Raw genomic sequence first — 14,443 nt, 5'->3', positions numbered from 1 at the left:
TTAAAAACTTCAGTCTCTCCAACATTGTTCCACTTGGTTTTGTTCTTTCCTTTCTCGCTGTTCTCAGTTCCCGGTGTAACATCAGCTCCCAGCGTGGACGTGCCGCCTGGGACACACGTTTCTACTTTCTCATTCCCTCTCCCCGTGGGGGCCCGGCTTCCTGATTTTAATTCAACATTCAGTGAACCCACGGGGGGCGGGGTCCCCCACATGGCCTTCCAGCCGGGCCGCCGAGGCTTGGGGCAGGCTCTGTGAGGAGGGGAAAAGAATCAACTGCTTTCTGGCTCCCAGAGCCTCCTGCAGGCCTCCTTCCTCCGCCCGCTCCTGCACAGTGCTCCCAGCACAGTGCTCCCGCATAGCGCTCCCGCACAGTGCTCCCCTGGCCTCGCTCCCGGCCGCACCGCCCTTGCTCCCGCACAGTGCTCCCCTGGCCTCGCTCCCGGCCGCACCGCCCTTGCTCCCGCACAGTGCTCCCCTGGCCTCGCTCCCAGCCGCACCGCCCTTGGCGGGCCCTGCGGCTTCAGGAGGCCGGCCAAGCAGCACACATAGAGCCACGGGGCCATGGCAGCCGCTGAGAAAAGATGGCCGAGGTTGGGACTGGAGGCATAAAAATGAGGAGCTTAACTCCAGCCCCTCAGGTTTTAAAAAAGGCAGCAGGAATCCAAGACAACTGGGCCTTCAGATCGCATCCGTGGCCTTCCAGTGGTCCGGGAGGGGTGTGTTTTTTCACAAGGGGAAGGAAGAGAATATTAAACCCAGGAAAATGATCTTCGTTTAGATAGAGTGCAGCACCTAGGGATCAACCAGCACCGTGGACGAGGTAGGCTTTTGTTGAATTTAAAACTAACACGCCTGCTAATGTGGGAGATTTCATCGTCGATGAGCACAGTAAAGGGAATGTTATTTAGTAAAGGGACTATTATTTAGTAAGGGGAATATTATTTAGTTAGGGGAATATTATTTAGTAAGGGGAATATTATTTAGTAAGAGGGATATTATTTAGTAAGGGGGATATTATTTAGTAAGGGGAATATTATTCAGTAAGGGGAATATTATTTAGTAAGGGGAATATTATTCAGTAAGGGGAATATTATTCAGTAAAGGGAATATTATTCAGTAAAGGGAATATTATTTAAAAAATCCGACCTGACGAAGGAAAACAAAGCTATGGAAGGAGCAGCTCTCCACAGCCGACGAGGGAGCGCAGACCAAACGGGCAAGAAGGGGCTTGCCTGCCCGAGGGCATCTGTCTCCTGTGTGGCTCTCCTTCTGGCTCGGGAAGGATCAGGAAGTGGGCAAAATACCCACCCTCCGCACGGGGCCGCCCTCGGCTGCCGGCCCCGGCCCCGCTGCTCCCGCTCCAGCTGGCACGGAGGCCGCGCTAATGAGGCTGGCGTGGCCGTCACAGCCCATTGGTCTCCGATCCCTCCGTCCGGGCATCGCGGGGAAGGCTCTGGAGTGGAACCGGACGCCCTGCCGCAGCGACAGCAGCTGCCAAGCCCGACGGCGGGCGGACCGGTTTCTTTCTCAGGGAGAGAATCTTCCCTCAGCACCCAGGCCTCTGCTCCCGGGAAGCTGCGCGGTGCCCTCGGACTCCGTGCGGCCAGCGGGGCCTGAGCAGATGGCAGTGTCGCCCTCGCCGTCCAGCAGCTCTGTGGGTAGGCCTGGGCGTAGGGGTGACTGCCTAGCCAAGGCCGGGGTTCCTCAATGGTCAGCAACTCATCGCTCTGACCCTAAGCTGGGGAGGGGCGCCCTGGGAGAAGGGGAGCACATGCGGGGGGCCCCCATAAGAAGTTGGGGCGATTCTCCCCTATTTTAAGGGAGATTCAGCATTCTGATCTCCCTTTGGTTTCTGAGGTTAAAGCCGAGGGCTTCGGAAGGCTCTGGAAGAATGCCTTCGCCGCTCCTTTCCTCGGTCTCACCGGCTCCCATTTCTCCTCCTCATTACAGGGAGCACCGTGATTCTTCCTGATTAACTGCTTAGAGGGGTTGTGCGAGCTCATTCACACCCACACGGTACAGGAACGGCTCCTGGGGCAGCGGCCGGGGCGGTGGGCGGTGTGGAATGGAGTGGGGACCGGGCACACCCAGTCTTGGCGTGCGGGGTGAGCCAGCTTGTGCCCCTGCTCTCGGCCCCGCTCCCTCCTGAGCCGCTCCGGCTCCGGCAGCTCTGGGCTGAGGGGTTTCCCTCGGGAAGGGCCCACGCTGCCCGGCGGCCGTGATGACAGATATTTACCTGGGGCCGGACCATCCTGCTGTGCTCGCCCCCAAAGGCCCTGGGAACACAGGGGCTTTCCCCAGAGCTCCGGGCCCTGATCTCTCAGTGGCCACCGACCCTCACCCAGTATGGCAAAACAGCCAAAGTCATTTTCAAAAGGAAGCCTCTAGGCTTATTAAGATTTCTGCTAAACACACACACACACACACACACACACACAACACTCCCCCCAAGGGCTCAGAAAGCTGTCTATATTTTCGCTTCATTCGGAAGGAAATAAATACGTCTGTGTGGAGAAACTCCACGGCTCCAGGGCCCGCCGATTCTGTTCATCACCCGGTCCTGGGTGTGGGCGTCCCGGCAGAGCAGGGAGAGTCAGCAGTGACCCCGAAGGAGGCCACGGGCCCTCATGGGGGTGCCGGGTCTGAGTGCCGGGCCGCTGGCCGGCCTGGCTCAGTCCTCTGCTCCTCTGAGGGGGGCCCAGGGCCGGGGTGTCAGATCCCCCTCACAGGGGACAGGTCCTCTCGGGGAGGAGGCTCTGGGTGGAAAGGGATTAGGCATCTAACAAGGGAATGGGCCCCTGAGCAACCTACATAGCGGGAGGGGCCGGGGGAGAGGCCAGCCGGCCCCCGGGACACCCTCTCCTCCAGGAGGCAGAGGACGGAGGCACAGCCCGCAGGACGTTTGTTTTGCTTTGGAAACCATAACCGGAGTCTGGAAGGTGCAAAAAGCTTGAGAAGAAAGAACCCCGACAGCACTTTGAAAAAGAGCGAGCACTCTTCACTGTAACCAGATAAGATCCCTCCGGGCCCGGGACCATGGAAAGCTTATGGTAAACTGATCTCCCCTTACAGGGGACAATTATTTAATCAGATTTTTTTTTAAAGAGTTGGCTGGTTTTTGCAGCCTTTTTCCCCCCCTCACCTGCCTGCCTTCGCCCTTAAAACGACCAGGAAGTGATTAGACTAAAAAGCCGGCCCTGCGCAGACCCACTGGGATAGAAGCACAGGATCCCCAAGGCCGAAGTTAAATTCTGGCGGCGGCTGCCAGGGCGGCCGAGGGGTTGTTTAAAAACTCGGGCTGTTTACACGTCCCCACCGGAGGCCAAGGCTTTTCAAAGCCGCTGGGAGCGAGGGCAGGGTCTGGGCTGGGCCGCTCAGCTGGAGCCGCCGGCCGCAAGCAGGAGCGCGGGCTGATTAGGCGCCTCGGCTGCCCCGGGCTGGGCTTAGGCGAGGTGAGCCCGCGATAAGGCTCGCCGGCTCCAGGAAAAGAACAGGATTCGCTACCTGAGGCTCCCGCTGCCAGAGCAGGCTGCAGGCTTGCCAAAACTTCAAAAACTTTCCCAAACTTCACTGCCCGGTGGACTTCGGACATGCTAATTGCAAGGGGCGTTAAAGAGAGGGTGGGTGGGGAGCCCTGACAGGTCTCCTTGTCCGCGTGTCTGCAAGGACCCGAAGGTCTGAAAGCTTCCCATTCCTCCTTGCTCCGTGGAAAACCTGCAGGAGGGTTTGGGTGTTCGGCCGGGTATTCGGCCGGGTGTTCGGCGGAGGTGGAGGGAGCAACCAGCTTCCTCCAGGCCATGGGTTCTGACTGTTGCTACTTTGTATCAAAGCCTGGGGCTGACTTTTGCTACTTTGTATCAAAGTCGGTTTCTAACTTTTGCTACTTTGTATCAGAGCTAAAGACCTTTGTATAAAGTTGGGGAGGTCCCACCGCCCTGCGGTGGATGTCTTTGGGGGCTTCCTGATTTTTGCAGCCCTCCCCAGAGGCGGGTCCCTTGGAGGGTCGCCCCAGCAACGCGGCATCCCGGGCTCCAGTGTCGGGGGATGGACTGGGAGCCGGACCGCCCGCCTGGTTGCCGGCCTGTCGGTGGCCTCGGCCTCTGCCGCCTGCCTCCGCCCGCCCGCGCCCCCGCCACCCGCCCGGCCGTACCTTGAAGGCGATGGGCAGCGTCTTGTTGCAGCGCCAGTGCGTGGGCAGCACGGAGCAGAGGAAGTTGGGGCTGTCGGTGCGCACCAGTTCGCCGGGGTGGTCGGCCAGCACCTCCACCATGCTGCGGTCGCCGCTCCTCAGCTTGCCCGCCAGGCCGGCGGCGTCCGGGGCGCCCAGCGGCGGCGCCTCGCTCATCTTGCCCGGGCTCAGCGCGGTGGACGGCGGCGTGAAGCGGCGGCTCGTGCTGGCATCTACGGGGATACGCATCACAACAGGCCGGGTGAGTGCGGGCCCTGCGCGCGGCTCCTCCGAGCCCGGGGCGGCGGCGGGGGCGCGGACCGGCGGCCGGCGGCTCCCCGGAGACCCACATGCAAGGCCGGCCCGGGGCGCCGCGGGGGCCGGGCGGGGCGGGCTAGGCTCCTGACCGGCCCGGAGGGAGGGAGGGGGAGGTCTAGGCCCCGGGCAGGGCTCCCCGCATCCGGCCGCGGAGTGAGCGCTTTATAAAGAGTGGGCGCCCCAATCCAGAGCCCGAAGCCGAGGGGGGCTGTCTTCGGCCGGTCCCGCTCTGAGGATGAAGCTCAGTCTGTGGCCGTCACAAAAATTTCGGGAGGCAAAGTCCCCAAACGCCTCCTAAAACGCGTCCGCGGAGAGAAACGGGACCGGCGCCCGCGGTTCGGAGGTTCCAGGGGTCCCCCTGTCCGCGCTCCCAGGTGAGTTTTGTCTAAAGTCCCGGCGGAACCAAAACAGAAAACACAGGGGCGTCTTCCGCGAGCATCGCCGCTTCTACCGTGCAAAACGGGCTCCGGAGCTGGAGCTTCGGGTGGAAGGTCGCGCTCCTAATGTATGCGCATATAAATACACACGCGCGTATAAATATATATACATAGGCTCTGCTTCATAAAATATTTACAGGGCGATCTGTAGAGGATTTAAACACAGCAGAGGTCCATCAATGTCCGCTGCCGGTTTTTTTTTTAAAGTAGCCGTGGACATCAGCCTCAGTAGTCGCAGAGGGGCCGCCGGGAGGAAATACTTGTCACGGTCTCCCAGCGAGTCCTGGCAGAAAGCTCAGTCCCAAAGGTTCAGCTTTCCCAAGAAAAGCTGATCTTACAATAAAAAAAGAAAAGTCCACGTGGGTGACAGCTCTCAGAGCTGGGGTTTGGGGTGTGGGTGAGTTTGTGGCTGACCCCCGCGGTTTGGGGGAGCCGAGCAGCGGCGGAGCCACACGCACGGAGCCGGCACCGTCTCCCCGGCGGGCGCGGTGAGTCAGCCCGGCGGGCGGGCGGCCGCCAACGGGTCCTCCTCCCGCTTCCCCCAGCGCCGGCCTGGGAGCCCGGGTCCGCCGGCCCCACCGCCGCCGGTAACCGCAGCAGGTGGAGCGGCCTCCGGGGAGGGGCCCGCCGCGCAGATCCACACAGACGGGGCGGGGGGCACTCCCCACGCACTCGCCCCGCGCGCCCTGCCGAGCACCGCGGCTCCGCGGCCCGCCTCGCCTCCCGGCCGCACAGCGCGCTCCCGCAGCGGCCGGAGGAGCGCACGGGAGTTCCCCGCCGGAGTTCACCGCCGCGGGAGGAGTTGGACCGTCAGCCAAGGCGCCAGTTCATTCAGGAGTCAGAACGAAAGGAAGGAAAATAATCATCGGAGCTCCGGCGCGGGTCGAGGAGCAGCAGGCGGAGAAGCTGACTTTCTTCTCGCGGGCCCGGGAGCGGGGATGGGTGCCCGGAGCCGGGAGCGGGTGCCCGGAGCCGGGGAGGGACGCCCGGAGCCGCGGAGGGGTGCCCAGCAGCCGGGGAGGGGCGCCCGGAGCCGCGGAGGGGCGCCGGAGCCGGGACGGTGCTGCCTGCGGTCGGTCCGGGCCGCTATGAATGAGGCTGGAAGTGCCGCGGTTCCTGTAAGCCCGGCCGCCCTGCCGGTCCCCCCGCTCGTTTGCATACGGGCGGCCGCGGCCAATCGCCGGCCTTTCCGGATCGCAGGGCGCGGCTCCCGCTCCCCGCCCGGCGCCCCGCCCCGCCCCGCCCCGCCGCCCGCCCGCCCGCCGGCTCCGAGCGGCCCCGCCCCGCCGCCCGCCGCGCTACTGTACGCAGCCGCCCCGCTCCCCACGCACCGCATCCCTGCACACACACACACACACACACACACACACACACACACTCACACACACATACACTCTCACACACACATATACACACACCCTCACACATATACACACATACACACACTCTCATACACACATATACACATATATACACACTCACATACACTCAGAGACTCGCACTCACACACGCAAGCACATATACACACCCGCACACACATATACACACAGACGCACGCGCGCACACACACTCACACACATATATACACACAGACACGCACATACTCACACACATATATACACACAGACACGCATACACACATGCACACGCACACACACACGCACACAGGCTCACACGCTCCCCGAGGCCCCGCCCCGCTGCAGACTGCGGCCTTGGGCTGTGCACACACACACACACACACACACACGCACACGCACTGGTGCGCGCGGGCCTGAGACCGGGGTGAGGGGCGCTGCTGGCAGCTGCGGCCCGGGACCGCGGAGGCGGACAGAGGAGGAGGAGGAGGACTGAGAAAGAGGAGGACGGAGGGAGAGGAGGCCGGCAGGGGCGGGAGGACTCAGAGCCGCTTGGCCTGAGACCGGCCTGAGGGAGCCGCCCCCCGCCCCTGGGAGACAGCGGCGGCCACGCCCGCGCCTCCACCGCCCCGAGCGGGGGACTGGACCCCGGGGCGGGGGCCGGAGCCGGGGCCGGGGCCGGGGGGGGTGGGGGGACTGGACCCCGGGGCGGGGGCCGGGGCCGGGCCGGGGCCGGTGGGGGGGGGGGGGACTGGACCCCGGGGCGGGGGCGGGGGCCGGGGCCGGGGCCGGTGGGGGTGGGGGGACTGGACCCCGGGGCCGGGGTGGGGGGGCCCAGAGGGCCGGGCGGCGGCGGCGGGAGCGGGGCGGGCTCTCCAGCGCAGCCGGCGGCCCGGCTCCACGCGGGGGTGCTGGGCGTGTTCCCTGTGGCCCGTGTCCGGCTGCGGCTCCGCTCCCGGGTCGGCTCCGCGGGGGCTCGGCGGCGGCCACAGGGGGTCCCCCCCGAAAAGACCCCGAGACCTGGCGGCGGGAGAGGAGGCGCAGCGCCGCGGGCCCGCTCCGTCCGCGGAGCCGCCGGAGCCTCTCCCGGGCCGGGTCCCCGACCCCACACCGCCCGCGGCGCCCGAACCGGGCCGCGCGGGCCCGGGCGCGTCCCCTCTCCCCCAGGCTCTGCGGGCGGGACTCCCCGCCGGGCCGGCCCGCGGGCCTCGGTGCGGAGTTTGGGGGACCCGCCCCGGGCAGCGTCCGGGACACCGAGGGTCCCTCCCTCCCCTGGGGGTCCCTCCCCTCCGGGCAGGGCGCTCACCCGGAGCCCGTCCCCACCCGTCCCGAGCCCCCAACTTCACCTCCCGGGAGATGGGCCCTCCCCGCGCCCCGGCCCCGCCCTCCGCACCCCCGGTCCCCCCTCCCCCCCATGCAGAGGCGCGGTTGGGGGGCCGCCCAAACTCCCCCAGGCTCTGCCCAGGGCTGAGGGCGGAGGGAGGCCCCGAGGAGCCAGGCCCCTGGACCAGGAGGCGCCGGCGGAGGGGCCGCAGGAGGACGCACGGCCGCCAGGGGGCAGGAGCGGCCCTCGCTCGGGGCCTGGGATCAATTTTTTTTTTTAATAAATATATTTTATTGATTCTTTTACAGAGAGGAAGAGAGAGGGTTAGAGAGTTAGAAACATCGATGAGAGAGAGACATCGATCAGCTGCCTCCTGCACGCCCCCCACTGGGGATGTGCCTGCAACCAAGGTACATGCCCCTGACCAGAATCGAACCCGGGACCTTTCAGTCCGCAGGCCGACGATCTATCCACTGAGCCACACCGGTTTCAGCCTCGGGTCTCTGTTGTAAGAACCGCAGTTTTGAGGGAACCGGCGGGAACGGCCTGGGGAGCTGGCCAGAGGGCCCCGCCCGCCCCCCTGCCCTGCCAGAGCGGATGGCCCGGGAGCCTGGGGGCGCGGGGTCCCCACTGGCCCGCGCTGGGGTCTCCTCCCGAACCCCTTCACCGGCCTCGGCGGGCGGCCCCGCCAGGCATCTGTGCGGGGTCCCCGGAGCCTCCCGCCCACCGGGAAGCGGGGACCGCGGCCTCCGCGCTGCTGGGTCACCGGCCGGGGTCAGAGGGAAACACACTGTGTTAGAAGCCCCCCCTTCATGTGGACAGCCCCCCTTCCCCAACGCCCCCTCTTCCTGGGCCCAGTGATGCCAAACTCTGCGTGGTCACCAGAGTGCGGCGCCCGGACCCTGCGGGGAGACCGACCGACGGGCCAACCGGCCGACCAACCGCTGCTCGCCCTGGAGCAACGAGAAGCCTGCTTGCTGCCCGGCGCCTGCATTCGCTAGGACCCCTCCCCCCCTGTCCTGGCGCTCTGAGGCCTCCACCACCTCCCCAGGGCCTGTGGGGCTCAGAGGGAGGGGAGAGCTCAGATCGAGGTCCCGCCCTTCAGACGCTTGGCCGGGCTCCTCCCGGGCTGGGCGGCTGGAAACCCTCAACCTCCAGGGGCTTCGGAGCCAGGCTCCCCCGCCCCGCCCCCCAGGCCCCCCGCGGGAGTCAGGTCCGCAGCTCAGCCCGGTGCGGGTTCAGCCACAGATGCTCCTCAGCGGAGCCTCCGACTGGCGCCCCGAGTTCCCCCAGGAGGATGGTGAAGGCAGCGAAGTCCTGCGGGCTCATTCCCCATCTGGCGGCCTGCGCTTGGGGTTCCCACACCTGCAACACCCCCCCTACTCCCCCATCTCCCCCCCCCCCCCCACCCCACGCCTTCCTCAGCGAGGCGCCCAGTGAGCCGAAAGCAATAGCAGGGGACTGAGCGAAGGGGGACCCGCACCCCCAGAGCTGTACAGTCTGTGCCAGGGGGACCCCAACCCCTCAGAGCAGGGGGACCCACGCCCTCAGGGCTGTGAGATCTGTGCCAGGGGACCCGAGCCCTCAGGGCTGTGAGATCTGTGCCGGGGGACCCACACCCTCAAGGCTGTGAGATCTGTGCCAGGGGGACCCGCGCCCTCAGGGCTGTGAGATCTGTGCTGGGGGACCCGCGCCCTCAGGGCTGTGAGATCTGTGCCGGGGGACCCACACCCTCAGGGCTGTGAGATCTGTGCCAGGGGGACCCGCGCCCTCAGGGCTGTGAGATCTGTGCCAGGGGGACCCGCGCCCTCAGGGCTGTGAGATCTGTGCCAGGGGGACCCGCGCCCTCAGGGCTGTGAGGTCCAGGAGGAATGCACTCCTTCCTCCAGGAGGCTCCTGTCAGCAGAGACAGACTGACCTCACCTCTGGGGAGAAGGGAGGGGCGTGTGCCCAGTCCGCCCGTGCCCCCTGGGGTGCCCCTCTCCCCTTGGCCTCAGAGGGAAGCAGAACAAAGTGCTGCTGGGCTGATGCGGTGTGCCAGGCTTTCCCCAGATCGCCTCCCTGGCGGAAATTTCAAAAAGGCTCCTGATTGCAGCGGAATGCCAGTTTTCCCAGCGAGCTTTAAACGTGGGGTTTAGTGAGCTGGAAGGAAAAATAGCCATTTCCCTGGAGAACAGGGCCGTTTGTTTGTTCTCCTGCAGCATTAGGTAAACATGTCACTGTAGGTGGGCTCAGAAAACACCTAAATATCCTACTTTTTTTTTCCTTTGCAAAACCCGGTCAATAATAAAATATGCAGAAAGCTGAGATCAGAAGAATCTGAAGCATTCTCTTAAACACAAAATCCCCCCGGTGAGCAGAACCTTCCTAAAATTACGTTTCTGAAAACGGATGTTCCTGACGGAGCTGCTTCTATTCTCAGCACCGCGTGAGGGGAACGAAAACCAGAGGACCTGCTTGCTGCTGGCGGTTCCGGCCCCATCGCTGCGCTGGGCACCCGCGCCCGGGGAAGGGGCTGTGGAAGGGTGTTCCCTTCTGGAACCGAATTCCTTCGTCCTCCCGCTGCCCCCCCCCCTCCCCCGCCAGGCCTGTCTCCGGGGGTGCCCTGTGGACCTGTGACTGTTTCCTTGAACGCCATGCCTCCTGGTGCGGCTCACAGTGGAGGCCTGAGGACATTCTGAGTGCGGGAGCTCAGTACACGCTCCGCCCCGTAGAAGCCGTGCATGGCCGCTCCCATCACAAAGGCGGGAACTCCCTCTCCAGAGCCGCAGCCACACAGTCAGGTGCCCGGGAACACGCCCGCGGGCAGAGCTGCTGGCTGAGGGTGCCACTGAGCTTCACGGGGTTTTACTGGGCTTGGCGTTTACAATGCAGAGAGAAGCATATAAGTACTTTTGAATCAGCAAAACAAAGGCCCTAATTATTTGGCCCTAATTTATGTCATGCATCATAGGCCACATAGACAAAAAAAATCACACATATGCATCCATATATATATATATATATATATATATATATGGATGCATACTTTATAAAAGTATTATGGGGAATCTAACATACCGAGAAGGTCTCTAGATGGATTCATTCCGTGTACACATTCTGGAAGAACAGAGAGGAAAAGAGGAAAAGTGATTGTATGGCTCTGCTGACAGCCAACCCCACACTGACCGATGGCTGACGAACTTCCTTCTGTCCGCAGTCCAGGACGGTCTGAAAGCTAACCCCCCACCCCCTGCCTCTCACACGCCTTAGCACGGGAGGTTTCAGGGCGCGCTGTCCGCGCTGGCACAGAGATGAGAACAGCGAGTCAGCAGATGGAAAGCGGACGGCTCCAGACGCTCAGGCTCCCCGTGCCTGCGCCCCGGGATCCCTGCTGCCCTGCGGACCCGCTCACAGGGGCACAAGGCTCGCTGAGCGACGGCGCAGGCCCGCTGGGAGGTGCAGGCCCGGCTCCACACGCAGCAGGAAGCTACACCAAAGACGCGAAAACGCACACCCGTCACACGCCAGAGGCTTCAATGCAAGGACAAAAAAACACACTCCTTTCTGAGAGCGATGGAGGAGCCCCTGGGAACGCACCGAGGGGAGACCGCGCCGGTGGCCGGCCAGGCCGAGCGTGGCTTCCGAGGACGGGATCTCGCAATGCTCCTTCCTCCCTGCGGCTTTCCCTCTCTCCCGTGGTGGGGAGGGTGCTCGTGTGTGTCAGACCTCACATTCTTAAAACAATACCTGATACCAGTTATCACTGAGCCCAGCGCCCCGGACAGCAGCCCCGGAGCCGCTCGCGGGCGGTGCAGGGAGGACAGCGGGACGCAGGTCCTCGGTCCCGGGTGACCCCACACACGGTGCTCTGAGGGGGAAGCCAGGCCATCAGCGTTCCCTGTGGGAATGGCCAGCGTTCGGCTACTAACCCTCAGGCCCTTTCTCCGGCCTTCCATCGGAGCGTCCGCACCCCGCAGCATCAGACTCCCGCAGCTTTAAAACCCAGAAGCTGAGAAGGAGGTCATTACTGCAGTTTCCAGACGCCCTGAAGCAGGCAGGAGAACGAGCTCGGCAGCTCCCAGCCTCCTGTTTTTGCCAAAGTGAAAAAAAAAAAAGCCGCTGGAGTAATGAGGGGTTTGCAGGCCGCCCGGAGGAGATGAAAGGGGCGGACGTGGCCGGTCTCAGCGGAGCCTGGCACAGGGCGCGGCGTGTGCCTGAAGCCGCTCCGTACAGACCTCACAGAGCACAGCACCGGCGGCAGGGCAGGCCCTGAGGACGGACGGGGCAGAGGTGGCAAGGCCCCAGTCTGTCCGCCGGTGTCCGCAGGCGGGCTCCGGGCAGGACCCGCCGGTCAGACTGGCCAGGCGCTGAGTGTGGGGCAGAGAGACCAGCAGGCTGGCCGCCTGGACATTCCCAGGGGCTGGGGTGGGGGTGGGGGTGGGGGACGGACCCTGGTGCCTCTCCATGCGGAGGCTGGGAAGAGGGGGGCGAGGAGAAGGGTTTCCCAGGCGCCTCCTGCCTCCTGGCTCTGAGGGGAAAGCCAGGGTCTTCTTGGCCCCAAACCCCAAGGCGGCGGTGAGCGGACGCAGACGGCTGCCTGGTGTGCCCTGTGCCAAGGCTGCTGGGGGCGGGGGCGGGGGGCGGTGTCCCCTGTGCAGAGGAAGGGGCCTGAGGAGCAGGTGCAGAGGCTGGAGCCTGAACTAGAAGGGAGAGAGGTCTGAGTGCTGGTGACTGGGTGCTGCGGGTGGTGGCTGGTCCTGCAGAGACCTAAATGCCTCTCTCTGTCTCCCTCCCTCTCCCCCCCTCCCTCTCTCCTCCCTCTCTCCCCTCCCTCTCTCCCCTCCCTCTCTCCCCTCCCTCTCCCTCTCTCCCCTCCCTCTCCCCCCTCCCTCTCTCCCCTCCCTCTCTCCCCTCCCTCTCCCTCTCCTCCCTCCCTCTCCCCTCCCTCTCTCCCCCTCCTCTCTCCTCCTTCTCTCTCCTCTCTCCTCCCTCTCTCCCCCTCCCTCTCTCTCCCCCCTCCCTCTCTCCCCCTCCCTCTCTCCCCCTCCCTCTCTCCCCTCCCTCTCTCCCCTCCCTCCTCTCCCCCTCCTCTCTCCCCTCCTTCTCTCCCCCTCCCTCCCTCCTCCCTCCCTCCCTTCCTCCCTCCCTGCCACTAACATCCCAGGCCATGGCCAGTGTTGCGTGTCCCTTGCCTGCGTTAGTCCCCGCAGCAGCACCATGCCACCCCCGTTTACAGACTGGGAACCTCCCACTGGGAGAGGTTAGGGCACTCTACAAGCTCGGTTCACTCTTGGTCTCTATGCATGTACACATATGTGCACACACACACAGGCACACACATACACGATCCACACATGGGTCTGCATGCATGACGAGCCATGTTTTCCTCTGACCACAGCTATGTGTCCCCATGGGTGTCCTTTACAGAGTTCTGAGAAGTGAAGCTGACCTCATGGTCTCCCCTGGAGAACCTTCCTGAAGCTCCTCCCCGCGCAAACCGCACGTCCTCAGGGTCCTGTGCGGGAGTGACCCCGGCAGCCCCCAGCGTTCGAGGAGTGAGGCGAGGTCCACTGCGCAGAGGCTTCTGAATTCACAGTAAACAGATGGACTCCCATCCCCTCCTGCTCCCACTGTGTTCACAGGCCCCTGAGGACAGCCCGGGGGGCAGTGTTCAATGCCCCTCCCGCCAGCATCCCTCCGAGCTCCCTGGGCGCCAGGCAGGGTGCCAGCTCCTGGGTAACCAGGACCAATACATGGGAACAGGGAGTGTGGTGAGGACGGAGGACAGAGGGACCCAGCGCCTCCCGGTCCTGCCTGAGTGACAGTCCGGGGTGCGGGGCGCTGGCCCCTTCCCGCCCTCCCTCAGCCTCCGCCACGGGGGCCCGGGCTGCCTGGTTGTAGGTTTGGGAAGAGAAGCCCTGACACGGACCCCAGGACCTCCCGTCCTCACCCCGGGGACGGGACTCGGCGAGCGGCCGGCCAGCTGTCGGCCGGTGCGGTGCCAGGTCTGCCCGTGCGCTGCCGGGCGCGGGCGGTGAGTGGGCCCCGGCGGAGCGCCGGACAGACCTCGGCGGGCTCTCCCCTCGCTCCGGAGCGGCCTGGCCTGGCAGTGTGATGGTGCCAGGGGCGTCCGTTCTCAGTGGCCAGTGGCCTCAGGAAAACAGTGGAGAGAAACAGTGAAATCCCCTCTCATCAGGTATTTCCATCCGTTTAACCAAGTAGCTCCCGAACAGGCCCCTTTGCACAGCTGGTCAATGTGAAATTATCGAGGTATTTTACGTTCTCTTTTTTAACGTTAACCTTTAACATCCTACATGCGTTTTATAGTTACAGCGCGTAGCCAGTCCGTACCGCCACACGGGGCCCGGGAGTGGCCGCTGGGGGTGCCGTGACAGACAGGCAGCCCTGGCGTGGCCACTGACCCCGAAGAGCGGGGCCCTGGGTCCCACCCGCCGACAGCGCCGCCCACTGAGCCACACGCCCTGTGGGCTCCTAGGTTCCCTCTGAGTCGACCCTGAGCAGAGCTCATGTACAGAGGCAGGAGGACACACACAGCAACCACTGACTGCAAAGGCCACCGAACCACTGTCACCGCCACCCACGCCGGCCACAGCCTCCGAGGAGCCCCAAGCCCACCCCGGGCACCTGCTGCCCGGGCCACGTCAGGGTGGCCAGCCCGGGGCCCGGCCTCCGCACGGCGCGTGGGTCTCCTGGAGCTCCCAGGGGGTCTCACCGAAGCCTCTCCCCTCCCTCTGCTTCCGGCAGAGCTGGCTTCCGGTGGCATCACACACAGCCCGGGGCAATGAAAGCCAGAGGTCCGTGCCCATCAGCCATGATTCCAGAGCGGAATCGCAGAGGG

At 64.4% G+C, this 14,443-nt stretch overlaps 1 protein-coding gene across 5 annotated transcripts in view; it reads right to left on the bottom strand.

The window, feature by feature from the left end:
- Positions 1–14,443, bottom strand: part of RUNX1 (RUNX family transcription factor 1) — a 162,891-nt gene that overhangs the window by 72,293 nt on the left and 76,155 nt on the right. For 4 of the 5 annotated variants that reach the window (XM_045578822.1, XM_036430263.2, XM_045578821.1 and 1 more), the window contains exon 3: positions 4,151–4,401. In XM_045578822.1, coding sequence (XP_045434778.1) covers positions 4,151–4,401 — 251 coding nt within the window. Of the gene's footprint in view, positions 1–4,150; positions 6,130–14,443 lie in introns of those variants that run through there. The other variant, XM_036430264.2, reaches the window with a different exon arrangement.

Source organism: Pipistrellus kuhlii, unplaced genomic scaffold, assembly GCF_014108245.1.
Source record: "Pipistrellus kuhlii isolate mPipKuh1 unplaced genomic scaffold, mPipKuh1.p scaffold_m20_p_105, whole genome shotgun sequence".
Lineage (NCBI taxonomy): Eukaryota > Metazoa > Chordata > Mammalia > Chiroptera > Vespertilionidae > Pipistrellus > Pipistrellus kuhlii.
Note: the sequence above shows the minus strand (reverse complement) of the source record. Positions and strands in the feature narration are given on the sequence as shown.